At 40.0% G+C, this 27,992-nt stretch overlaps 1 protein-coding gene and 1 long non-coding RNA gene across 9 annotated transcripts in view; one reads left to right on the top strand and one right to left on the bottom strand.

Annotated features, from left to right (window-relative positions):
* On the bottom strand, nucleotides 1-23,218 carry LOC113635877. Of its 8 annotated transcripts, none has more exons than XR_003438927.2 (8): nucleotides 22,282-23,218; nucleotides 18,054-18,152; nucleotides 15,177-15,250; nucleotides 6,154-6,189; nucleotides 5,173-5,312; nucleotides 4,799-4,876; nucleotides 705-757; nucleotides 1-467 (listed from the first exon to the last, which is right to left on the bottom strand). It is a non-coding gene; the product is annotated as an uncharacterized LOC113635877 (long non-coding RNA). The 8 variants fall into 8 exon arrangements; XR_003438923.2 differs by having other exon boundaries at nucleotides 15,181-15,250; nucleotides 22,282-23,217; XR_007138311.1 differs by lacking the exon at nucleotides 18,054-18,152 and having other exon boundaries at nucleotides 22,282-23,217.
* fa2h (fatty acid 2-hydroxylase) overlaps nucleotides 2,202-27,992 on the top strand; it is a 29,981-nt gene continuing 4,190 nt past the window's right edge. Inside the window, exons 1-5 of the mRNA XM_027135593.2 lie at nucleotides 2,202-2,602; nucleotides 24,722-24,814; nucleotides 26,125-26,267; nucleotides 26,857-26,957; nucleotides 27,304-27,476. Of these exons, the coding sequence (XP_026991394.2) occupies nucleotides 2,321-2,602; nucleotides 24,722-24,814; nucleotides 26,125-26,267; nucleotides 26,857-26,957; nucleotides 27,304-27,476 (792 nt within the window). The 5' untranslated portion in view covers nucleotides 2,202-2,320. The remainder of the gene's footprint in view (nucleotides 2,603-24,721; nucleotides 24,815-26,124; nucleotides 26,268-26,856; nucleotides 26,958-27,303; nucleotides 27,477-27,992) is intronic.

Here is a 27,992-nt window from a genome sequence, read left to right as displayed (position 1 = left end):
TATTTTTAATGTATGAATTGTTTAATGAAGAAATGTGTTTTCACATAGCATGTTTTTCTCTAACTTAAAATAGCCTGGATGTTTTTAAAGAACAGGTTCTGTGACATTTTGCATCCCATACTAGAACTGTTTATCATGGTGTTTTGCTCTAAGGAGATTTGCTGTCTCACTTATCTTTAAACTGTGGAATCTTTCAGATCTAAGTCTTTGTCTAAGAAAGAATATTAGTGGTGAGAGAGTTGAAAACAACAGGCCGTGTGTTATTTTTGATGTTGCATTTGGTTCCCGGCACCATCGAGTCACACAGCTTTGATGAACGCTTGATCACCCTTCTGTGCTCAGGTTCCTCACTAGCAAAAGCAGACTGATTTCACTGACCAACACTGCAGCCTGGAGGTAAAACTGGAGTACAGAGATGTGCTGCATTGTCCATTTGCACTGAAGCTGATTCAGCAAATGATGCATATCTGATTAAAGAGAATGACACATGCATGGTTTAATCTAACAATAACAACCAGATGGTTGAAAAGTCAAAGATAAACTTCCTCATTTGTGACAGTATACGCTCTCATATTATAAATGAATGCTGACTCATTAAACAAAGTAACAGATGGTTATTGCTAAAATATTTCATTAGGAGGTTGAGTTATAGATACGATATTTGTAAAGGTATTTATGTAATGGACTCCACATATTTTACATACCTGTAACAGACTTACATAACAAAGGAAACATGTCTCCATTAACAGACCTGTATCTGCTAGAGACAAAAGACAATCATTGATAAGTAATGATTCCATACTCCTAAATGTCTCAAATTACAAACAATATCATACTTCAATCCTGGTTAATTTTTTACTGCCTTTAAACTAGTCGACCCAGTTGATTCCCTCCATAAACTCTACATGAGGGACAAAAGTCGTTCAAGTCTTACAGTATAGTACCAGATACGTTCAGAGTAGTGGCAGCATGTGCTGAAGGTCTGAATTTTATTTTTATAAAAATAAAGTTAAGCAACTTTTTTATTAATGGGTAACAAATTAAAAGAAAAAACTTTTAGAAAAAGGTTTTGAGCAACTTTAAGCCTCAAGTAGTGGTGCAACAGTTAAGGCTCTGGGTCCTGATAAGAAGGTTGGAGGTTCAAGCCCAAGCATTACCAAGCTGCCAAAGCTGGGCCCTCAACCTTCTCTGTTCCGGGAGAGGAGCTATATTTTGGTTGATCCTGTGCTTCCTAAGAAGCTGGGTGATGTAAAGAAAATAATTTTGTTTTAATGGTTATGTAACAAATAAAAGCTTCTTCTTCTTCTTCTTCTTCTTCTTCTTCTTCTTCTTCTTCTTCTTCAATCTGGACAGGATCTGGACAACTTTATGTTGATTTGAAGTGAGCCTCCCACATGCACAAGGTTCCTAACCCTGGTCCCTGGAGTATCTACTTCCCTAAATAATGTATTATAAATATATATTGTAGTTAAATCAGATGTATTGGGAGCAGGGGAAATTTACATTTATCCAGAGTGACATTTATTTCAATTTATACAATTAAGCAATTGAGGGTTAAGGGCCTTGCACAGGGGCTCAGCAGTGGCAGCTTGGTGGACCTAGGATTTGTACTCATGACCTTCTGATCAGTAATCCAAGACTATAACACTGAGCTAAAAACATCAAAATATACAGTAGAAAAGTTGAACCATCACAACAGGTTATAACATCTGTGTCCATCTCTGACACGTGGTCTTGGTCATGGGGGCGCTCTTGTCTCACAATGATTTATACTGATGTTTCACAATCTTTCATCCAATATTTGATCATTAAAAAAACTCTCGTTAAAACCAAATAAACCAAAATAAATATCGCACCACCTTACAAAAAAGCGCGGTTTTAATAAGTCAATAATTCAACTTATACAAACAGAAGATAGTAAGCGGAAATGCCCCCAAACCGGAAGTGCAACATGCACGCGAGATATAAAAATGAAATAAAATCGAAATATCGTATTTTTATTTATTTATTATTTTTATTTTATTTTATTTTTGAGTAATTATCCAAACAAGGCGCATTTTTATTCGTATGAATCGAAGACAAATCTAAAATGAAGGATTTCTCATCCTTCGTGTAACAGGTGCCTGTGGCCGGACCACGCCCCTAAAAGTTCTACCTCATGAATTATTCATGAGATACTAATAAGCTGGTTACTACATGTAGAGCTTCACCGGACTCTCAGTGGAGGAGCTCAGAAAAGTCCTCCGGTTTTATCTGACCATAAACCTGGATATATATATATATATATTTAAATTAATATATTGTAATAAATATATTAAACATGTCTCCATCAGTGACCACTCGCTACTTGTCCGAGGAAGAAGTGGCGAGACACTGCACTAAGGAGTCCTGCTGGGTGCTGGTGGGGACGCGGGTGTACGATGTGTCCGGCTTCCTGAGAATGCACCCGGGCGGAGAGGCGCTGATTTTACGCCGCTCAGGGAGCGACATCAGCGCCCAGCTGGACGGACCTCCGCACCGGCACTCGAAGAACGCGCGGCGGTGGCTGGAGCAGTACTACATCGGTGAAATAGACAGGGACAGTGCTGAAGTTCACACACAGGTGCGTACTGTTTATTAATCACACCGTAGTCAGGACACATTTAACGGCTACAGAATACAGTCTTAATTTCAACATATATGGGAATGTTATAGCCTAGTGTTTAAAGTGTTGGGCTGTCGATCGAAAGGTCAAAGGTTCGAATCCCATGTCCACCAAAGGTCATAGGTTCAAATCCCATGTCCGCCAATGCTGCTACTCCTGGGACCCTGTGCAAGACTCTTAACCCTCAATTAAGATCTATGAATTGAAATTAAAAAATATATATATAAGTCACATGGATAAGGGTGTTTGATAAATGTACATATGGCACACTACGTAGGGTGATAAAGCTCCAGGACGTTACACCCTGTAAAGCACAGGTATTAAGGCAGACAGGTGCGTCTCGGGCCGTAATTTCCAAACTGTTTGCTGAAGTTTTAGTGTGTTAACCTGCTTGTTAATGTTAAGAGGCTTGAGAATTTGTAGATCAGTATTCAACAATCTCTTGTTGTCTAAACTGATTTCCACCCTCATGTCTACCACACCTGATCCAGCTGAAGGTGGAGAAAGGTGTATGAAACGGATCAGGTGTGTACTGTAAAATGTGGGTGGAATGAACCCTACGTGTAGGGTGGTGGCCTCTGCTCTAGATATTTACTAGTGTGTGTCAGCAGGGTTATACCGTATGTGGCCGAGCTGCTATCGGAGATGTACAGAAAGGGTAAGAGGTGTGTCAAATTAAGGACAACACATTCGTTCCTCCAGGAGTAGGTTACTATTCATTTAGATTATTTGACTACTATTAAGTAGTCAAACTCTTCATGAGGTAGATTGCCTGGGGAAAGAAACAGTTCTTTTGCCTGGTTGCAATGGTGTTAATGTGAGTGTTCCACTTCAGGAACTAGAGCCTCAGGTACTTGAATGCCTTCACTGCAGCCACAGTGCTGTCCATAATTTTGAGTGGGGGGGAGTGCAGGGGGGTTTCTGCTGAAGTTCATAATCATCTCCACTGTTTTGAGCGTATTGAGCTCCAAGTTGTTGTGAATTCACCAGACAGCCAGCTCTTTAACCTCCTGTCTGTAGGCGGACTCGTTTCCGTCTTTAATGAGGCAGATGACAGTAGTGTCATCCGCAAACTTCAGGAGCTTGACAGAGGGGTCATTAGAGGTGCAGTTCTTGGAGTACAGGGAGAAAAGCAGTGGAGAGAACACAACCTTGAGGGGTGCCTGTGTTGGTGGAGTGGCTGTTTGACATGAATTTCCCCAGTCTCACTAGCTGCTGTCTATCTGTCGGAAGGCTGGTGATCCACTGACAGATAAAGCTAGGAAAGAACTAGTTTGTTCTGGAGGAGGACCCTTGCATCAGTCCCTGATATATACTTTTGTTCTTTCTGAAGACATTATCTTCACTGAAGGGGGGGGGGTACTGGAAGTGTTAAAGGTTGTGTAGAGAGATGATCAGAACGGGTGTGGGGTGTTTCGAATCTAAAATAAAACTCATGCAGTTCTTCAGCAAGTTGTTGATTCAACACAGTGCTGGAGGACGGTGTCTTGTAATTGATGATGGCTTTCAAACCTTTCCAGACTGAAGCTGAGTGGTTAGAGGTGAACTGAACCTCCAGCCTTTTAGCGTAGCTCTTTTTAGCCGCTCTAATCTCCTTGTTCAGCGTGTTCCTGGCCTGCATTTCTGTAGGCATCCTCTTTGGCATGACAAAGATGTCAGAATTTTGCTGTAAACCATGGCTTATCATTGACAAATGTCAGTTGAATGTCAACTTCTAGTAGGAATGCAAATGTCCTCACAGAAACTGATATATGAAGTTACAGTCTCAGTGAGCTTGTCCAGGTCATTGGATGCAGCTTGTAAAACCTGCTCTGTTTCTTTGGTCCATCTCTTTACAGTCTTTTCTACCGGTTTAACAGACCTAAGTTTTTGCCTGTAGGTTGGTATAAGATGAACCAGGCAGTGATCAGAGAGACCCAAATCTGCCGGTGGGGCTGAGCGATATGGATTCTTTATTGTGGTGTAACAATGGTCCAGTATATTACTGCCTCTAGTGGGACATGCTGTCTGGATTTTGGTAGAGATTTCCTTTATTAAAGTCTCCAAGAATTATTATAACAGAGTCCCTGTTGTTGAGTGTTGTTGCTCTGTCCCTGTAATCTGATCAGCGAGTTTTTGTAAAAGCCATCATGCAGATGCAGGTGAAGTGCTTACGTTAATGTTTACAGCAAAGCTCAGGGTATATGTGTGATTTTTGTGGCTTTAACTGTGAACACTGAGTGTGTGGAGGATCTGAAAAAAATGGAAAGATTGAATTAAGCTGAAATATAGGATATAGTAATAATCCTATAATCACTATAAGCAGAAAAGCATCTCAGCATGCAGCTAATAGTTTAACCTTGCGGTGAATGGGCTGCTACAACAGCAGAAGATGACATCAGGTTTCAGCCAAGAACAGGAATCTGAGGCTATTATGGTCACAGACTCACCTGAACTGGAAAGCTAAAGATCACCTGGTCTTTTTTCAGCCTTCAACCGTTTCAAGTCTTGTGCATTGTGAGATTTTTCTGCTCACCATATTTACTCACTTATAGACTTCTAGTCAGTCAGCTCAGGCCAGTATTCTTTTCTCATCTCCTCGGATCCTCCAGGCGTTTCAGCCTCCAGACTGTCTGCCTCAGGATGTTTTTTTGTTTTTTTCCTCCCTATTCTGTGTAAACTCTGAAACCTAGAGAGAGAAAGAGAGAGAGAACTCGAGGACTAAAGTGTCAGACCGGTCTGGCTTGTCTGTCTTGTCATACAGAGATATTCAAGCGTAGCTCCAAAAATGGTTCTTTTGAAAGCTTTCCATTGTGAATGTGGAACATGTGAGCAGCCCGTGATGTTATCCACGTTTGGCCTTTTGTTAATGATCTATTTTCTGCCCACTGTTGGGGTATGTTGTGGTCAATGGACATTTGCACATTTCCTAAAATGCGAAATGTGAGTTACTGAATGTAATGGTCAGGCCATAGTCAGCTTACAGTACAATGGCAATATTTAAATTTGATGCAAAGTCTCTCTCTGTAAGGATATGTGTGTGTTTTGTATGTTGGAGGTGGCTGTAAGGATATGTGTCCTCACCATAATCCATAAAACAGGCTTGATCATTGTCTGTGGGGAAAAATCACCACCCTTGTGTAGAACTTGTGTGTACAAGCTGCTACTGTGGACCTTCTAACCTTATAAGCTGTGTGTGTCTGTATGTGTGTGTGTATGTCTGAGAATGTGTTCAGACTTATACATGTTCTTGCATTGACCTTGCCAGTGTGTGTGTGTGTGTGTGTGTGTGTGTGTGTGTGTGTGTGTGTGTGTGTGTGTGTTTCGACAGTGTGATTATGATCAATTTACACCAATTCAGCATCCTATAAGAATTTTTTAATTTATGAGCATGTATGTGAGCTCATATACGTGCCGCCTGAAAGTCTTTACTTGATTGTCACTTTACAATAAGTTTAATAAGTGTACAAGTGTATTAGCTACAATAAGTTTACAGTAAGTGTACAAGTGTATTAGCTACGTATGCTCACCAGCTGCGTCAGTGATCTCTGCTGCTTTATTCCAACCTTGAAGAGGAAACCATGATCATGAGTTTTTCTTGCTTTTTTGCATGTCAGATTATAAATGCGCGTAGGAATTAAAGTTGTGAATGCGAAACATAGGACAACACACGTCATAGAATTGGTCCAATGCATCATTCGTGCTAGGAGTTTGTATTAATTGCTTTGTCAAGACAGCTTTGATTTTCTACAGAATTATAAACATCCTCATTCAAATGGTTGCCGTTAGGTTAAGTGTGTTTAAAGACCCAAATCTGCCTTGAACACATAAATAAACTGTATGCTAGAAAGACTTTGTTCTCTGCCTGTTAGATCACTTTGCTCGTGTTTCCTAAGCAAATAAATGTAAAAGTAAAACGTACGTTTTCACACTGTAGATAAAAATAAAAATGGATTAAAATGTTCCTTTATTAATTAACAAAGAGTATGCAGATAAAGCTGAAAAGCATCTGGTTACATAATTGCACATGATTATATAGTGTGCAGTTATTTTTAACTGAATTATTTATTATCACACTATCCAGTGTCACCCAGATGAGGAGGAGTTTTGAGTCTGGTTCCTCTCAAGGTTTTTACCTCATGTCCTCTCAGGGAGTTTTGTCCTCGCCGTAGTCACTCGTGGCTTGTGTAGAGAAACACAGGTGTGTGTAGTGTGTGTAGAGTAACACACATACGTGTGTAGTGTGTGTAGGGTTACAGAGGTGTGTGTAGAGTAACACAGGAGTGTGTAGTGTGTGTATAGTAACACATGTGTGTAGTGTGTAATGTGTAGTGTGTGTGTAGGGTTACAGAGGTTTGTGTGTGTAGAGTAACACAGGTGTGTTTAGAGTAACACTAGTGTGTGTAGGGTTACAGAGGTGTGTGTGTGTGTAGAGTAACACAGGAGTGTGTAGTGTGTGTATAGTAACACATGTGTGTAGTGTGTAATGTGTAGTGTGTGTGTAGGGTTACAGAGGTTTGTGTGTGTAGAGTAACACAGGTGTGTTTAGAGTAACACTAGTGTGTGTAGGGTTACAGAGGTGTGTGTGTGTGTAGAGTAACACAGGTGTGTTTAGAGTAACACTAGTGTGTGTAGGGTTACAGAGGTGTGTGTGTGTGTGTGTAGAGTAACACAGGAGTGTGTAGTGTGTGTATAGTAACGCATGTGTGTAGTGTGTAATGTGTAGTGTGTGTGTAGGGTTACAGAGGTGTGTGTGTGTGTGTAGTGTAACACAGGTGTGTTTAGAGTAACACTAGTGTGTGTAGGGTTACAGAGGTGTGTGTGTGTGTGTAGTGTAACACAGGTGTGTTTAGAGTAACACTAGTGTGTGTAGGGTTACAGAGGTGTGTGTGTGTAGAGTAACACAGGTGTGTTTAGAGTAACACTAGTGTGTGTAGGGTTACAGAGGTGTGTGTGTGTGTGTAGAGTAACACAGGTGTGTTTAGAGTAACACTAGTGTGTGTAGGGTTACAGAGGTGTGTGTGTGTAGAGTAACACAGGAGTGTGTAGTGTGTGTAGAGTAACATGTGTGTGTAGTGTGTAATGTGTAGTGTGTGTAGGGTTACAGAGGTGTGTGTGTGTGTGTGTAGAGTAACACACATATGTGTGTAGTGTGTGTAGGGTTACAGAGGTGTGTGTGTAGAGTAATTGTGTGTGTAGAGAAACACAGGTGTGTGTAGTGAGTGTAGAGTAACACACGTATCTGTGTAGTGACACTAGTGTGGGTAGTGTGTGTAGGGTTACAGAGGTGTGTGTAGAGTAACACAGGAGTGTGTAGTGTGTGTATAGTAACACGTGTGTGTAGTGTGTAATGTTTAGTGTGTGTATAGTAACACAGGTGTGTAGAGTGACACAGGTGTGTGTAGTGTATGTAGAGTAACACAGGAGTGTATGTAGAGTAACACAGGAGTGTGTGTGTAGAGTAACACAGGTGTGTAGAGTGACACAGGTGTGTGTAGTGTATGTAGAGTAACACAGGAGTGTATGTAGAGTAACACAGGAGTGTGTGTGTAGAGTAACACAGGTGTGTAGAGTGACACAGGTGTGTGTAGTGTATGTAGAGTAACACAGGAGTGTATGTAGAGTAACACAGGAGTGTGTGTAGAGTAACACAGGTGTGTAGAGTAACACAGGAGTGTATGTAGAGTAACACAGGAGTGTGTGTAGAGTAACACAGGTGTGTGTGTAGAGTAACACAGGTGTGTAGAGTAACACAGGAGTGTATGTAGAGTAACACAGGAGTGTGTGTAGAGTAACACAGGTGTGTAGAGTAACACAGGAGTGTGTGTAGAGTAACACAGGAGTGTGTGTAGAGTAACACAGGTGTGTAAACACAGGAGTGTATGTAGAGTAACACAGGAGTGTGTGTAGAGTAACACAGGTGTGTAGAGTAACACAGGAGTGTATGTAGAGTAACACAGGAGTGTATGTAGAGTAACACAGGAGTGTGTGTAGAGTAACACAGGAGTGTGTGTAGAGTAACACAGGTGTGTAGAGTAACACAGGAGTGTATGTAGAGTAACACAGGAGTGTGTGTAGAGTAACACAGGTGTGTAAACACAGGAGTGTATGTAGAGTAACACAGGAGTGTATGTAGAGTAACACAGGAGTGTATGTAGAGTAACACAGGAGTGTGTGTAGAGTAACACAGGTGTATAGAGTGACACAGGTGTTTGTAGTGTGTGTAGAGTAACACAGGTGTGTGTAGTGTGTGTAGTGTGTGTAGAGTAACACTTCTTGTCTTGCTTGTTTTTCCTCCTCTTGTTCTTGTCACATATTTTCAAGGTAAAGCGATGGCACACGAGACATCTGATTTACAACCAGACCTGAAACACATTAGATTTCTGTGTTTTGTTTGTTTGTTTGTTTGTTTGTTTGTTTGTTTTTTCCTCTAGATGCCAAAACCATCTTAGGACACACCGAAACAAATCTGTTTGATTAGAGCTGGAATCACTTCAGTCATTTAACAACAGAGAGTCGGTGTGGATCTCTGAGGTTATCTGTCCACCACCACCATCTCAGACATGTGTGTAATGGAGATGTGTGAACGGAAAGTTTCTCCTAATCCGTGTATGTTTAGGTAACACTGCAAAACCACACGGAAAATATGTCACTTCGGGCGGAAATTCACTCACAACACCGTCACTTTCAAAGAACTATAAACATGCAGCTGTGACCTTCACAGATGTCCTGGATCCTCTGAATGTTATAGATACAATACTTCAGTACACAATTAAACCTGTAGCACTTTTCACTTTCACCGTGCCACTGTACAGAAACTCTTTGTTAGCATCCGTGTCGGGATTCGGATACACAAAAAAGACCACAGCTACATCCGACTAAACAACACGCCATTGAACCATTGTTACGTTTGTTAAAGGAAATCGTGTAGGTACTTGTTTGTGCATTTGTTATGTATCTGAAAACAAATCCATTGTTCGGGGACAGAGAATTCGATCCTAGCAGATTTACAGGTCATCTGTTTGAGATTAGAAGTGCTCGTGGGACAAAGACAGAGCAGGCTAATTAACATCACCGATGCACTTACTGAGGTTATTAGGTCAGACTTACTAAATGCCTGGTCAGGGTCATGGTGGTTGCTAATTTCTTTCTATTTTGAAGAAAAATATCAAAAAAAAAATCAGGGATGGGTACAAACCTGCTCCTAACTGAACCAGTGTTGCTGCTGTTTGCCGTGATTATTATTATTATTATTATTATTATTATTATTATTACTACTACTATTATTATTATTATTATTATTATTATTATTATTATTATTATTATTATTATTATTATTATTATTATTATTATTATTATTATTATTATTATTATTATTGTCATTATTATTATTATTATTGTCATTATTATTATTATTATTATTATTATTATTGTCATTATTATTATTATCATTATTATTGTCATTATTATTATTATTATTATTGTCATTATTATTATTATCATTATTATTGTCATTATTATTATTATTATTATTATTATTATTATTATTATTATTATTATTACTAATAGCAGCAGTAGCAGTAATAGTAGCAGTATTAGTAGTAACATTTCAATTCAATTTATATGTATAGCGCTTTTAACAATTAACATGGTCTCAAAGCAGCGTTACATAAATATAGTAACAGAATCACAATTGTAAAGTTTCCAATTAAGTTACTATATCTCTCTATCATCTATTCCTAATAGAACTACTAGTAATAGTAGCATTAGTACTAGTTATCAGTAACAGTGGTAGTACTAATAGTACTAATAATGTTAGAAGTAATAGAAGTAACAGTAGCAGCATTTATAATCGATCTAAACCAAAGTAATATATGCGAGATTAAAAAGCCATCTCGATTTGAGAATAATTATGAGCTGGAGTTTTATGGCAGTTTGTGTCAGAGCTTCTCTGCGTTCCACATCACACCACACTGCCATTTCTGCTTCGTTTCTTTTTTCTCCCACTTAAGTTCGAAATCAGAATGTAGATACAGATTTTTGATGCCGGACGCAGACACAAAAAAGTAGCCCTGAGATATATGATAGATAGATAGATAGATAGATAGATAGATAGATAGATAGATAGATAGATAGATAGATAGATAGATAGATAGATAGATAGATAGATTGAGTGATTGATTGATTGATTGATTGATTGATTGATTGATTGATTGATTGATTGAGTGAGTGAGTGAGTGAGTGATTAATTCTACATCTCTATAGTTTTACTGTTACAAACAGAAACTAAACCCTCCTGGATTTGCTACCATGGAGACATTGTACTGTATGATATGTAAGGAACAATACAGAAAAGGGAAAGCTTATCTTTATCTGTATGGCTTGCATTGTCCATTGTGCTGCTGCTGCTACATGATTGGCTAAGAAACAGTATCTAATTAACACCACTAAACTCTAATTTGACATAATACTATAGAACAGATTGACTCACTGTGTTTGAGTTGCAGCTCAGTTTTCTCTTGTTTGGGGCCTTATCATGTTGTAGAGAAGGTGGTTGTGCAACAGCCAAAGCACTTTATTGCCTCTTCTACATTTTATTGCTTTTTTGCTCTTGAGTATATGTCACTATCAGTGATCGTATAACCTCGGTTCCAGAGAAGAACATTTAAAGGCCTGACAATTGCCTGACATAGAAAACTGCAAACCTGCCGTGTTTTTCACTGATCCACACACTGTTCTGTCATACCCACTGATTCCACCTGTACGGCTGAAACGTGTTGGGAAGTTCACAATGTCATGCATGTGTTTCTGCCCCAGAGGTCATCAAACCTACCCAGGAATTATGGGGTCATGTATTCGGCTGCCAAAACCAGCAGCATAAACAGCGTTGTGTTTGTATTCAGATGATGTAAGCAGCGCTGAGTAAATGTACGTCATGCACTTCTCATGGTTTACAAGAATATTTATGTTTTTATAGGCAGATTAAATGTCATTTTTTGTTCATTTTACATTGTAAATTCTGAAATTGTTTGCAAAGTGTTCTAACTATATTGGTACATTGTATTTAATAAGTTATAATTTTATATATATATATAATATATATATTATATAATATATATAATATATATAATATATATATATATATAATATATATAATATATATATATAATACAATATAAAACAATACAATATAATATATATATTGACCTTTGATCCTTCTCCTTCCTAAACCATACACACATTCAACCACTTGCTCATAAGGTATCATTATTTACAGAATCACATTACATTTAATTCTCATTTATACAGCTGAGAGTTGAGGGCTTGCACAAGGGCCCAGCAGTAGCAGCTCGGTGGTCTTGGGATTTAAACTCATGTCCTTATGCTACCACTTTACTGTGCTGATGAGAGTCTCTTACAGACAAATGGATGGATAGACGGAACGTTGGACTGGTGGTTGGATTGGTGGTTGGACTGATGGTTATACATTATAAATAAAGAGAACCTCACCATGAAGATGTTAATAATGTCTTTGTATAACAAACAGGAAAGACGCTATAGATTAAAAAACTGTTTCAGACATTTCCCCTTGCTCTGTCCTTAATTCTTTTTGGATCATTTCCAAATTTCATCAATTCACCTGCTGGCTGCAGGAAGATTTCAATAAAAATCCTGCAAACATTCAATGTTGCTTCAAAGTCTCCCATCAGTCTTTATTTGGGTTGAGATCTGCTGAGTGTGAAGACCAGACCATATGAAGGCCAGGCCCTTTTTATCCTCATCAAGCCATTCAGTGAGTTCTCATATTCAGAGAATGGGGGGGGCGGAGTCATCCTGGAAGAGACCACTCCCATCGAAAAACACGTTCCATCGTAGGATAAACGTGATTCTTCGTGATAAGTACTGATCTAGTTAGCAAAGTGACAACTTTAACCATCCCATGCCAGCAAAAACAGTTGCCTCGCACAGCATAACAGGCCACCAGTCATGTCCTATTAATTTGTGCGTCGTCCCACAGAAGAATGCACAAGGGCAGGGATCGACTCTCCAGTGCACTCTCTGGAATGTCTCTGCTGTGTGGTTATGAATCTTATTTCTCTGTCAATAGCCTTTTTGTTTTAGCTTGCCTGCTCTACAGAGGCCACCGTTCACACCAGCATCTTCATCTTTATCTATTGCTTAGAATCCAGAGTCTGATCAGAGATGATCAGCATGTGATCACTCGATACTGCATGACTGGAGATCATCGCATGGCCTTAGTAAGCATGTTGTTTGTACCATTTTGCATTGTTGTGGTTACGAAAACTCACTTCTGTAGCTTTGATACGCTTGAGCCTCTGTGTGTAGTCCCTGTGGATTGTCCCTGTTGTTCCCTTTGTGCTCCTGGATTAAGACATAGAGAGTTAGATGGGGAGGTTAGAAAGAGGGACAGGTCATGAAGCTGATCAGTGGAGACAGCATAGGTAGCATGGCTCAAGTGGTTTCAAGTAATTACCACGTATCGCCAACACAGCTGGTGCCCTCACGTCTGCTCTTCAGGGACGCTGGGCATCACTGGCTCACTAATTGCATCACGGCCTTGCTGCCTCGCCTGGAGGATGGCCTGCTGGGTGAGAACGTCATTCAAAATTCCCAGTGGAGAAATTCAGTAATCGGCCATGACTGTATCAGTGCTGATGTTGAGTTTTGCCTCCTGCTGAGGTCTTAATGCCTTCAGGGGTGTTAGGAGATTGTCATCCTGTGCTAATACATCAGAATTAAAGGAACACCTCGATTGAGGGGGCAGCGGTGGCTCAAGTCGTTAAGGCTCTGGGATCTCTGTTGATCGGAGTATTGTGGTTTAAGCTGCAGCACTGCCAGGCTGCCACTGTTGGGCCCTTGAGCAAGGCCCCTAGCCCTCACTCCTCCAGTGGCATATTTCATGGCCGATGCTGTGCTCTGACCCCAATTTCACCGTGCTGTAATGCATACGTGACGAATAAGGGCTTCTTCTTCGTCTTCTCCACATACTAGCGCCTAAACATTCATCAGTCATTCCACAGTAACCCATTGTATAAGGCTCTATTAGCTGTTAGGAAGTGATGCACTATAAGAGCTATGAGACTATTGTGTACAAAGCAGCATTATGTCGCAAACAAGATGCTGGGCTTGAGCAAATGTTAGCAGTGAGCACTGAAACCTGTTGTAATCCTAAAGAAACTCAAGGCACTCGAGGTTTCACTTTCAGGCACTCGAGGTTTCACGTGCCCTAAGGCTACAGCCATCATGTACTGTAGGCAGCAACAAAAATCTCCGTTATCCCAATCAATCGTCTCAGTTTTGTCAGAAATATATCATAAAAAATGTTCAATTCCTTATGAGAAATACAATGAGAGCAATGTGTGTGAAAAAAAAATTAAAAAAAATTCCGCCCGTGACAGCATAAACCCGTCTTCGTGTTGTAAAGCCGTTATGAATGGCGTTACCCTGAACGCTAAAGAAATTGTCCCGTATAATTACACAACCTGACATTTCCATGATAAGAATCTAGAAGGTACGCTTTTATTTACGTAGAATATGTCATTCTCTTTCAGCAGTCTTCACACCTAAACATCGCTAGCTGTACTGCAAACACCATTGTTTGTGCAACACCGTAATCCACGGCCGATCCGTGTTGATAGAGTGAAGCGACTCAGTTATGTAGAGAATTCTACCTGGCAGGTTGAATACGGTGGAACTTTGTTTTATCCTCACTCCACCCTCTGTCTTTCATCCTCCTGATAAAACACGCACTTTAGAGCATATACAGAGCTAAAAACAACTTTGGGGGTTTTATTGTCTTCAATCTGCTGAAAGGGTCTTTGAAAAAAAAATTGATTTGTGGAAATGATGCACTGGTTAACCAAGGGTGGTAATGGTGCTTTTGGGGGTTTTAAGCCCTTCGGTGTTAACCTGTGCATGCAAAACAATGTTTTTGCATGCATTTTGCAAAATGACCACACACGTTCAGGACATTTGAGGCCTTTAAATGCTTTGCATGAAAATATCTTAAACAAGGTACATTCATATACAGTCTGCTTTATTCTCATAGCGTTGGCCTTTCGTTAAGTCACACGCCATCAGATGTTAAAGTTGAACGATGGGATTTTTTTTCCCTCCCCCACCATCTGCGTTTTAGTTCAACCACACCTTCTATTTGTCACACAGTTCCTTAGAGGTTCTGTTACATTCTCACCATTCACTCAATCTTTATAGGTCACATGCCTCCAAAGTCATTCTGTACTCTCTATTTCTTTTTCTTCTTCTTTTTTTTTGTAACAAAGCAGAAAATTCTGTCCTTTCCGTACCAAACTACAGCAAGCACAAACATCCGTCTTTGCTTAACGTTTAAGTCGTGTTACATATTTGTTAACATAATCTTTGTGTGTACAGAATTAAACCATGCACGAAAGAGAGTTAGAGAGAAACTGCACCGAGCTCTGACATAAATTCATAGTTTCTGGCTATACAGGTTAGTTCAGATGTCTGCGAGAGCTTATGCAACACCAACATCCCTGTTTGTAGAGCAACATACTCACGCTGCCTTGCCCTCCGTCTTGACTAGAAGCTCTGAGCTGATCCGAGATCAGGTTCGCTCTCGGTAAAAACCTGAAATTGGTGAGAACAAGACAAATTTGAATGCCTGTGCTGTGCAAGCCATATTCCAAAGCCTCAGGTTTGGTGTATTTTGTCTGTCTATGCAAATGTGAAACACTAAACTCTGAACCAGGGTCGGCCTGTTCTTATTAAAATTCTTAAAAAGTTTTGTTTGCATTCGACGCTCAGACCTTTTACTCTTAACCTAAAAAAAAAAGGCTTCAGATATCGATAAGCCGTACTGCATCTGACATAGAAGCGTATATAGATTCCTTCAGGCGGTATTTTTGATCAATTCCAGTTCATTTTATTAATTCATTTCTATTTACAATAGTAATATTTTTATTTTATTTAATTTTTCTGTGCAAAAATGACAAAAAAAAAAAAAAGACATGCTAGTTTGCATTGTATATAGCTTCAATTTTGTAGGCGATATAGATTCCTTCAGGCGGTATTTTTGATCAATTCCAGTTCATTTTATTAATTCATTTCTATTTACAATAGTAATATTTTTATTTTATTTAATTTTTCTGTGCAAAAATGACAAAAAAAAAAAAAGACATGCTAGTTTGCATTGTATATAGCTTCAATTTTGTAGGCGCCTTTAAAAAGAAAGAAATAAATCCTTCCGTTTTTGAACGCAGGTACATTACAATAGTCAAATATTTTAAGTATTATTGAATCAGTGGCTGATTACTGACAGGTGGTGCTTGTAATGATTACGGATTTAACAGCCAGTCCATCCAAACTTCTTTATCAGCTTTCTGCTGTCTGATTGTGTATCCTGGCACCATCATGATAAGGGTTAAACATTGACAAGGATGAGCTCACACGGTCTAAAAGCAGTGAGGTAATGAGTGTCGACTGTGGGATGTTGTCTGAGTTTCATTTGATTCAGTGCGCATGAATATTCTTTAAAGCAATCGCATATCACCAAACCACGTTGGGAGTTTTAGTATTTAGTATTAGGGGTGTTACAGATCGAACGTTTCATGGTATGATAACCTAGTCTCAGAATTATCACTGTGTTTTACTGGCACAGGGGCTGTGTCGAATGAGATAACGTGACAGAGATCAATAATTATGTGCTTTACGACTACAGTGAAGTCTGTAATGAAATCTCTTTCTATCTCATCAATCTCTCCGGCCCGGTGTAATTGTGTAATCGAAATTCACATTGAACTTTGATCCCATTCCGTATTTTGATGTTGTGCTGGAGCGGCTGTTATACAGTCACCGGTTATCCACTCACTCCACCTCACTTCCACATTTCCACTCATGCTTGTCATACAAACCTTATACCCTCCTACACCTTTGAATAATGCAATGCACATTCCAGGCGGTTACTTTGAGTACTCTGTGAGCTGTCATTCAGCCAGTGCACTCCTTTCCCAGTCGTGTGGATTACTGGTATTGTGGCGTTTGCTACGATCATCCAGGCAACACCTTTATCTGAAGCAGTGAGGCTGTTCAGATGGAATAAAGTGTAAAGTTCAACTCTCTTTCTAGCGCTATCCTCTCATCCTCTATCTAGGATTTGGTGGATCGGATGACGTTTAGCCTGGAAGATACGCCCTGCTGCAGCTACTGCATATTACACAAATTGCTGATGTTTGTTTATTGAAGTAAGGAAAGACCAGATTATGAGGGTTGGCAGTTAAACACACCAGAGATTGTTATCTGTCTGTCTTCATTTTTTGGAAGGAGTCTCATGGCCAAAAAAGTGTGAAGATACTAAGTCAGATTTTAGGGAGCTTGAGATCAGGATGCAAGGGATAGAAAGCGTTGAAGGGACAAAAGGGTTGAAAGGGCTGGGAAAGATGAGGGTTTCTAGTGTTCTCAGGCAACCCAACATCCCACTATAAAGCACGTCAAGCACATCCCTTGCACTATAACCCCTTAAACACACTGCCAGCCCTGTTCTAGCTGTACCAGCCTGCACATAGCTCCCTTCTTCTTTATCCTTCAGCCTTTGTCCTGTCTTTTCCACAATTCTCTCTGTTTCCTTTCTGTCTTTCTCTCTCTGGCTTGCTGTCGATAAAGACCCATCATTGTCCAGCCTCTACACCATGATGACCTTGATCTTTAGCTCTCTTTTCTCTCTTCCTTGTAAAGTATTTCTCTTTGCCATGGTTCAAATCTTTGGAATTATCACAGTGCATGTTGGTTTATAAGGGTGTGGGACTGAGTCAGCTCTAAATATCAGTATCGGCTAATTGCAGCATAACACCAACAACCCGATTACTGATTATAGAAGGACGCAGGGTTTTGCTTTGTCCTAAATCCAGCTAACATGGGGACGTGGTAGGCTAGTCTTTAAGGTGTTGGGCTACCAATCGGAAGGTTGTGAGTTTGATTTCTACGTCCACCAGGTTCCCACTGAGCAAGGCCCTTAACCCTCAGTTGTATAAAAAAAATGAGCCAAAAATGTAAGTCGCTCTGGATACAGTAAGGGTGGCTGCTAAATGCTGTAAATGTAAACATGTTGCTTTTGAGTAATTCGACCAATGAGGCTCTTGAATTAATAGTCATTTTCACGCGTTTAAAAAAAATCCATCGCGTGTCTAGCAGCTAGCAGCTTCCTGTTAAAATTAGAATGTATTTATGTTCAATTTAACAACATCAACATCAAATGGAGAAAAATCTTGCAGAGCATGGCTAGCTGGATGGGTGGGGCTGGTTTCGGTATGTGTGTGTGTGTGTGTGTGTGTGTGTGTGTGTGTGTGTGTGTGTGTGTGTGTGTGTGTGTGTGTGTGTAAATAGCATGAACTTTAGAAGCTGTGAATATTTGCAGTGCTGTGAATACTTCATATACCTCAGTAAGCACAGGCTCCTGTTAGGTAGGAATGTTCTAACACTCAGAGCTGAAAACCTGCTCAGCCTGCTCCACTCTGCTTGGGACACATCATGCTTGCTATAGGGGACAACAATAGAGAACAATGAGGGAGTTTACCTTTCTCCTTATTACCCCCCTTCGCTTAGTTTTTCAGTAATCAAACACCTCTTTCTCCCACATGTCACGTCACACCCAAAAGGCCAAGTCACCCAAAGGTGAGTGTAGTTTTTAAGTTTCCAATAAAAGGGATACCCCCCCCCCCAAACACACACACACGGACTCGTACGTCAAAAGAAACATGTTAGATGGATTTAGGACAAAGCAAAACCCTGCGTCCTTCTTTGGACGTTCTAAAGCCATTCAAATTGTGTTGCTATAATAGGAGTCATAATCTTTGATCATATGAAAGAAAATATCACTACACATATTATTCTGTCCTAAGGGATTAATTTAACTACCTACAGAACAACACACAAACCTTTTTAGCATCCCCCCCCCCCCACAGATTATGGTATCAAAATGAACTTCTAGCATCACCTCATTAATTCATTTACTGCTTTTTATTACTTTTAATTTATTTAACTTTTAACTCTTAAAATGTTTATATTGAGCCGTGTTGCAAATGAGAGATTTTGTAGGGATTTAGCATGAGTGTGATAGTAAGACCAACATCAATTCATTCATTCATTCATTCATTCATTCATTCATTCATTCATTCATTCATTTCACAAGTTTATCGAAAACTGATTTTTAGACCAAATGTACAAAATCCCCAGTATGGATAAGAGACTAAAAACATTTGCTGGAAGTTGAAAAAACATTTTATTGACTTAACTTGCGGTTAGAGATTATCGCTAAACATAGACGTGTTTATCACGCTGGATGAATTTAATGATCGTGTTACATACGATCTACAATTTTATATTAGTATTAAGTCTCAGCTCCGTTCATCCTGCATGTTAAGAGCTACATAATCGGATATACAAGTGTTGAGGGAAATACTGTAACATAATCATTTCACATCCTTAAGGGTGAAAAACTGAGACTCATTTGCAAGGTGTGTTGCGTGATAAGATCAGACAAGCATTTTTTAAGTGAACGGTTACTGATTTATGAGCAAGAGCAAATAGATGTTGCATGAAGGGAAGGGAAAGCCAGTGTGAGGGAGTGGAGCTCTACATCCCATGATCGAGGATGGGAGTTTCCATGGCGAGGCCTGGCTGAGAGCTGTGGTTATGAGGTGGAGCTAACTCGTCCTGCTCTGTGTGTGTGTGTGTGTGTGTGTGTGTGTGTGTGTGTGTGTGTGTGTGTGTGTGTGTGTGTGTGTGTGTGTGTGTGTGTGTGTGTGTGGATGAAATCATCTACCTCAGAGATTAAGTAGGCCTTTCCCCCCAGTGTCAGGTCATATAACTACTACTACTACTACTACTACGACTACCTGGCAACTGATGAATAAAGTAAACTCTTAAAAAAGAGTTTATTTAACATGGAATGCACTTTGACTTCTGAAAACTAGTCAAACAAGCTTCACAGAGATGGAGAAGTCATGAGTTCATCTATGTAGGATATTTAATGGTTTGAATACCATGATCTGCTTTAGCCTCCCTTTCTTTAGTGAACGTTCTACACGCTCTATCACATCCGTTATAAACCGGCCGGACTTTAGGATAGAAACTATAACATGTACTGTATAACTGAGTAGCTTCTAGATCATGGGACATTATGCTTATGTCAGTCAGGTATCAGACCTTGCTCTGTAGGCTAAACACTATATGACTGCTATATAGGCTGTGGACTATTATATGTCATATGTCATGCTGTGCCTTGTAAACTGTGTAATGTCAGAGTGAAGTCTGTCAAAGGCTACTGTCAAGGGTGTGTACGAAATTATATAGAAATATATACATTTACATTTGACATGGATTCCAGAGTATTTGGTTTGTTCCCCCCCCTTTGTGATTGTGATAAACTTCTATGGAAGCTAATTTTGTACAAAGCCGTTTAACAGTCACACATATTACAAATTTCCTTGCATTTTAACAGGAAACTATAAGTAGTGCAGAATGAATATTGAACATTTACATACGTTTTAAATATATACTTTCACTTGAAATATTTTTTCAAACTGACACTCTGACACGCTGAACACCTTCTGACTTGTAAAGCAGTGAGCTCAAAAAGTAAATACGTGAGAAGTTCTCGAAATAATCTTACTGTAATTAGACCAGAAAAATGCCAAAGAAACAAACAAAAACAGTTCTTAAGGTTTGGGCTTCTGAACATTAGATCGCTTGCACCCAAAGCACTTATTGTGAATGAAATCATCTCAGAAAATAGCCTTACTGCACTCTGCCTTACCGAAACTTGGAATAAACCAAATGAATACATCAGTCTAAACGAGTCTACACCATCAGGGTATATCTATAAGCACGAGCCCCGTCAGACCGGCCGTGGAGGTGGTGTCGCCGCTATCTTTAGTCATTTCCTAACTGTTACCCAGAGAACACAGCATGCTTGTCCTTAATGTTACACTATCGCACATGCACTCGAAAAAATCCCTGATGTCTCTTGCTCTAGCGACCGTGTACAGACCCCCAGGGCCCTACACAGTTTTTCTTAGAGAATTCACAGATTTTCTCTCAGACCTATTGGTTAACTTTGACAAAGCATTAATTGTAGGAGACTTTAACATTCATGTTGACGACACAAACGACGCGTTAGGACTCACATTTATGGACTTTCTAAACTCAGTTGGGCTTAAACAAAACATCACTAGAGCGACTCATCGACGTAATCACACACTAGATTTAATAATATCACACAGAATAGATGTCACTGATATAGATATCATTCCTCAAAGTGATGACATCACAGACCATTATCTCATAATGTACACACTACCCGTAGAACAGGCTAACTGTGTCTCAACACGTTATCGACTCGGTAGAACTATTATTCTGACCAGTAAAGACAGATTCACAAATAACCTGCCTGATCTGTCTGGACTTCTTACTGTACCCTTAAACACAAACGATCTAGATGTAATGACTAACAGCATAAACGCTATATTCACTAGCACATTAGACACTGTTGGCCCAGTCACACTTGCACCTTGGTATAATAGTTATACTCGTACCCTCAAGAGGGAGACCCGTAACCTCGAACGGAAATGGAGAAAAACTAAATTAGAGGTTTTTAGAATTGCGTATAAGGACAGTATGTCCAGCTACAGACAGGCTCTAAAAGCTGCTAGGGCTGAGCACCTGAGCAAACTCATAGAAAATAACCAGAACAATCCCAGGTTTTTATTTAGCACAGTGGCTAGTTTAACAAAAAATCAGAAATCTGAACACACTGTTCACACACACACACTATTCACACAGTTCAGTAGTGAGGATTTTATGAGATTCTTCACTGATAAAATCGAAAGTATCAGGAATAAAATAGGTGACGCTCAACATACGAGAGCAACCAGTGACACAATCTCACCTAAAGCTTTACACAGCTTTACAAGTACAGGACAGGAAGAGTTAGATAAACTTATTACTACAGCTAAATCAGCAACATGTTCACTAGACCCCATATCAACTAAACTACTGAAAGAAGTGTTACATAAAGCTGGTGAGCCTCTTCTTAATATCATTAACTCCTCGTTATCTTTAGGTTACGTCCCGAAGTCTTTTAAGTTGGCAGTTATTAGGCCACTCATCAAAAAACCTAACTTAGACCCAAATGTACTATAAAATTACAGACCTATCCGTTTATGTCTAAAGTACTTGAAAAGGTTGTGTTAGCACACACACACACACACACACACACACACACACACACACACACACTCATTTACTCTCTCAAACACACACACACACACACACACACTCACACACACACACTCATATACTCACACACACACACACACACACACACACACACACACACACACACACACACACACACACACACACACACACACACACACACACTCATTTACTCTTTTTATTATTCTAACACCTGATGTTTTGATTATGTCAGTAATGTATATATATATAAGGCGAGTCACAACTCACTCATGAGTCTGAAAGGAAGTGTTCCTATACAAAATACATAACATACGTGACTCCAAGCAAAGGAGCCTGGTCTAGATTTCCACCATTTTTCACACACTTACTATTTACTCAGAATACAATAAAGATTTGATGCACTGTACCATTTTAGACGCTCTATGTCTGTTAAAACTTTACGCCTCCATCGTGATCGTTGTCATGAGCTCTGTCTCAAATTAAAAACTCCGAGCTCACACTCAAAAGTATCTTCTGGTCCCCAAAACAGTACCTAACAATATCTAGCATATTATGCGCTTTACTTAGCCTCTGACGTGACCACCCCCATGTAATCAGAATCAGATTGAAAGTGTTTTGACACACACAAGGAATTTGGTTCCAGCAATTTGTGACTCAAAGGTACAGAAATAAATAACACTATACTGTACTATACTGTACTATACTATGCACTGTATGTATTTCACTCTATTTTGCTGATGGTCAGGAAACCGTCACAGGAAATATCGCCCATGTCCACATACCAACACCAGGATGCTATTTACAGTATATATCAAGCGCTCACATATTTCACGTCACCTCCAGATTCTTGTTCATCTGCAAGGAAGGAGGAACACAATTACAGCATTGATCAGCAACACAAACTAGATTAGTCTCAGCGATGTATCGGATGTTTCTATAAAGTTTAGACGTGCTGTTTTCACGCATAGTGAGAGTCTCGGAGCATTTCTTTAAATGCACAGAGTGGATAGAGACAGTCACTATAACTACTGTGTTTGTTTCCATCTCCGTCCCCCAGAGACATTTGCTTGCATGTTGCGTTACTTGCTTGCTTATTTCCCGGTGTGTACGTACGTGTTGAGGGAGGGCAGGGGATCGTTTGTGTGACACACAAATGTGCATTTTTGTTTCAGTTATGTGGAGGATTCTGCTCGGATAAATCGTTTAGTACAAAAACAGACATAAAAATGGGTTGGTTTTCGGATCAGCATGAAGTTTGTAGTTTATCCACAGACCTGATTCAAATCAGTGCTTCAGGTTTGTATTGTGTGGGTTCCCATCACAGTGAAGAAGAACGTCACACACTTTTTCGAACATATCACAGATTTTGGGGGGGGGGGGGGGAGTGGCACCGTGGTTCGCCTCACACCTCCAGGGTCAGGGGTTTGATTCCCGCCTCCACCTTGTGTGTGGAGTTTGCATGTTCTCCCTGTGCCTCGGGGGTTTCCTCCGGGTACTCCGGTTTCCTCCACCGGTCCAAAGACATGCATGGTATTTTGATTGGCATCTCTGGAAAATTGTCCGTAGTGTGTGCGTGTGTGTGTGTGTGAGTGAATGAGAGTGTGTGTGTGCCCTGCGATGGGTTGGCACTCCGTCCAGGGTGTATCCTGCCTTGATGCCCGATGACGCCTGAGATAGGCACAGGCTCCCCGTGACCCGAGAAGTTCGGACAAGCGGTAGAAAATGAATGAAATGAGTATCACAGATTTCCCTCGGATTCGGGCAGAGAGACGTCATCGCAACCCGCGTCATTACATATGTGTCTTTCCAGAGAGGAGTTTAAAAGAAGAGTCCCTTGCTTCACCAGTTCAAGTCCAGATGTTGTATTGCAAAAAATATAAAAAATCATGCATTATTGGTCATCCAAAGATTGATTTGTAAGCCAGTATTCATTGAGAGCCTCTTCTAAATGTCTAAATGCCTAAATGTCTAACACTTCAGGTGTTATAGGTGTCAGAGAGAAATGAAGCGATGGGACTGATTAATATTTCACCCAGTTATTACTCCATGTAGGTAGCAGCCTGTGAAGGGCATGATGTTAGTCGTGTGTGTGTGTGTGTGTGTGTGTGTGTGTGTGTGTGTGTGTGTGTGTGTGTGTGTGTGTGTGTGTGTGTGAGCATATTCAGATTTGTGCCAGCGTTCTCATATTTCCTGGGCTTAGGTACATGACAGCACTGACAGGTGAACACTAGAGCCTTCTTTTCTCCTGGTATTCCAGTCACACTGGTACGAAACCGCTCTTAGTCTCCCACACAGAAGAATCAAAAAACAACAGCTTTTATGAAGTGACATTTCTCAGACTGACACATGACAACTCTATTACCAAAATGTCACTCTACATATATATGTTGTTTCACTCATGCTTTAAGGCATGTGAAGAATTCCTTTGTCTGTAGGTACATCTGTAGGTACATCTGTAGGTACATCTGTAGGTACTTGCCGAAGGCTCTATATTATAATGGCTCTAAACTCACAACCTTTCAGACACCTTTCGTTTTACATTACTTTACATTTAAGGCTTTCTGGCAGACGCCATTATCCAAAGCCTCTTACTTTTTATATCATTTATAAATTAAGGGCTAAGGGCCTTGTTCGGGGGCCCCAGCAGACTGATTATTAGTTCAACAACTTAACCACTTAGGCCACCTTGTCCAACACCAGACACCGGCTCCAATTTTAACCGCTGACAATGGGTACAAAAACCGGTGAGAAAAAAGCAGAGAAAATGAATTTTTTCCTTAAGATACTAATGTGTGTGTGTGTGTGTGTGTGTGTGTGTGTGTGTGTGTGCGTGTGTGTTTGTTTCAGACTCTTAGACAGAGAGGGAAAAACTCAGAAGCTCAAGATGGTACAGAAGAAGATTCAGCCATCAACAAATGCAGCAAAGTCGACGATGAAACAGTAAGTGTGTGTGTGTGTGTGTGTGTGTGTGTGTGTGTGTGTGTGTGTGTGTGTGTGTGTGTGTGTGTGTGTGTGTGTGTGTAATACTGGAGTGAGACAGTAAGGCAGTATGCTGACAAGACATGCGTTTGGAGTTTGGTTGAGTGAGTAAAGCACAGCAGAACCCAAACCTAAGGAGCGATGGAGTGTCATTCTACAGCGCATAGCACGTAAATGGCTAGTTCAGGTAGATGCTAACTTTCTGTCCACGCTAGCCATTAGTGCATTAGCAATTGCATGTACATGTGATCTAACAAGGGTTATCATGTACTAAAATTAAAAATATAATTCCAGCATGGTTTCTCAAGCAAAGTGCAGAGAAAATAGCAAACAGCACAAGGAGAAATGGACGGCAGGCTTCGTTCCCACAGCAGGCACATGTGACCCACATCCAATATGCTGAGCAGATTCGATTTTATTTATCTATCTATCTATCTATCTATCTATCTATCTATCTATCTATCTATCTATCTATCTATCTATCTATCTATCTATCTATCTATCTATCTATCTATCTATCTATCTATCTATCTATCTATCTATCTATCTATCTATCGATTTATTTATTTATCTATTTATTTATCCATTTATTTATTTATGTTAAGCTGTTCACACTGTGTCTTCGATGTGTCCTGTATCTGATATTAATCTGAATAGATCACACACTAAACTGACCCGTGTGCACAAAGGAACAATATGTCACATGATACGTTCAAGCTCACCGAATAAAGGGCATGTTATTCAGTCACCGCCACCTCTTTGGTTCACGACCTTGTTTTTTTTTTTTCCTTGGAAACCTTTAACTTTCCTTTGGCACTGCAAGCGGGTTTATGGAAGTGTTCTTTCGAAATCTTTTCTTGCTTTCTAATTTTGCTTGTATAGAAACCTCTGAGGTCTGTTACCTCGCTATCCCACCAGTGAAAACTTCCTTCACTCGTATCCACCATCTTTCATGTCCAGGAATTTAGAGAGATATAAAAAGTCGCTCGAATGCCGATCTTCTGAAACGTACAAAAGTGCCGGATGTCGGATCCGGTGTGTTTTCTGCCGATCCACAACCATGCAATCTGTCTGATATCAGATGTACGACTTATCTTCTATATCTTATATCAGTAACAGGAATATATTGAGGTCTTGATAAGTAGAACAAAGTCTCTATAATAAACAGTTGTTTTCTTACCTGCTGTAAGAACCACAATATGGGTTTTCAGTGTGTGTGTGTGTGTGTGTGTGTGTGTGTTGTGGCTAAACACTATGCTTTGTGTTTGCAGGATCTAGTGGACTGGAGGAAGCCGCTTGCCTGGCAGGTGGGATATTTGGGAGAGAAGTACGATGCCTGGGTCCATCAGCCTGTCGATCGACCCATTCGTCTCTTTGAGTCTGACTTCTTTGAAGCTAACACCAAGACCCCATGGTGCGAACACTCAGAAACAAATTCACACACCCAAAGACATTATCAGATTTCTGTAGTCCAGGTCCCTTAAGTTTTTATTGAAAGGTTGAGTAACAAAGAGCTTGTTATTACATACAGTTCCAGAGGAGGTGGCCATCATCCTCAGCGGTGCCGGCAATAAGCACTGAGCACACACAATGTTTTTATCATAAACAAGAAAATCAGGCGATATAGTATTTTTTTTTCCACCCAGAAACTTTCATTTTGATCAAAAGATCTAAAAGCTGATTATGAAACATCGTGTTGTCGATGCTGAGATTCAGATCGAAATGAATGCTGGTAACTACTTAGCGTAGAATATGATGTCATAGTAGAAAATTGGTATTTTATTTTGAAACCTTTTTTAATCATTCTATTTATGATGTATTTTTTTGGACAAAAAATGGTTTCTAAATGCACCGGAGTCAAAATCAGTCGAATCCGAGGATTTTCTTTTTGTTTTTAACTACTTATACACATACATTTGTTTGAGTCAGTTCTGGACTTTGTGTGTATTTACAGTATGCAGACATGCGTTGTGATTACTTGTACTATCTTCCTTCCTGTATAGGTACATGGTGCCCGCTGTATGGATGCCTCTGGTTATTTACCTGAGCTGGTATGGCTACAATTTGTTGGCACAAGAAAGCACTAGACTGTTTATTACATCAGGTAACATACATACACACAAACAGCCTTCACGCTCTAGCTTTCACACCCTCATACTGGATCCAGTATTAAACATTGGGTATAGAATTGCACACGTGCATCAGACCACATGTCGTACTGGCAGAAGTGTTTAAATCAGCATTAATCAGCGTCACTTAACGTTCTCGAGATCTCCATAATGCTGACACTTTTGACACTCGGCTTAAATCCCAGTGACTATTTAAAGTACTTCATTTCACTTTCAGTTACCTGTTTTATCTGTTTGGCTGCATGCTTAATTACAATGATGTGTTCAGTAAATTAGCCTAGCTTCTAATTGGGTGTCATTTCTATTCCTGCGTATTTCCAGAATACGCCGTTTTGATCAACAAGTACTGGTTCCCATTTCTCTTCTTGCTCGGGATGTTTCTGTGGTCCTTTGTCGAGTACTGCATCCATCGCTTCCTGTTCCACATGCGTCCACCAGCCCACAACTATTACCTCATTACACTTCACTTCCTCCTCCATGGTCAGCACCATAAGGTGAGTCTAAGGCCCAGAGAGATGTTACTGGGTCTGACTGGTCTTTTGATGAGTATGAGATCGGTTACAATACTAAGAGGAAACGATCCAGAGCAAACGCAGAGAAAGATCCACATCAAGTTGATAAAAAGCTGAAAAAGCTGTTGCTGGGATGAAAAAACTGGTATGGAGCATTTGAAAAATTGGATTAAAGAAATGGAAATTTATTCACATGAAATTCTCCTAATATCTGAGAATTTGATTGCCTTAGCGGTGTGGCACAAAGTGACGTGTGTAGATTCACATGCTGGTTTCCTTTGGAAGCTACCAGCAGTCGTAGCCGTATGAGACTTCTTGTGGGATCGGCATCACGGCATCATTCCAATGCCTACTATTTCTGTCAAAAGAAGAAGGAGTCGAGGTCTAATGCACTTGCTCTGTTCACTGGTCTAAACATTTTAAATAGATTTTAAATACTATAAGAACTTTCACGCTGATGTTACAAGAAGAAACTCACTGAGTTTGAGAGAGAAACAT

The sequence above is a fragment of the Tachysurus fulvidraco genome, chromosome 17, assembly GCF_022655615.1.
Source record: "Tachysurus fulvidraco isolate hzauxx_2018 chromosome 17, HZAU_PFXX_2.0, whole genome shotgun sequence".
NCBI classification, from domain to species: Eukaryota; Metazoa; Chordata; class Actinopteri; order Siluriformes; family Bagridae; genus Tachysurus; species Tachysurus fulvidraco.
Note: the sequence above shows the minus strand (reverse complement) of the source record. Positions and strands in the feature narration are given on the sequence as shown.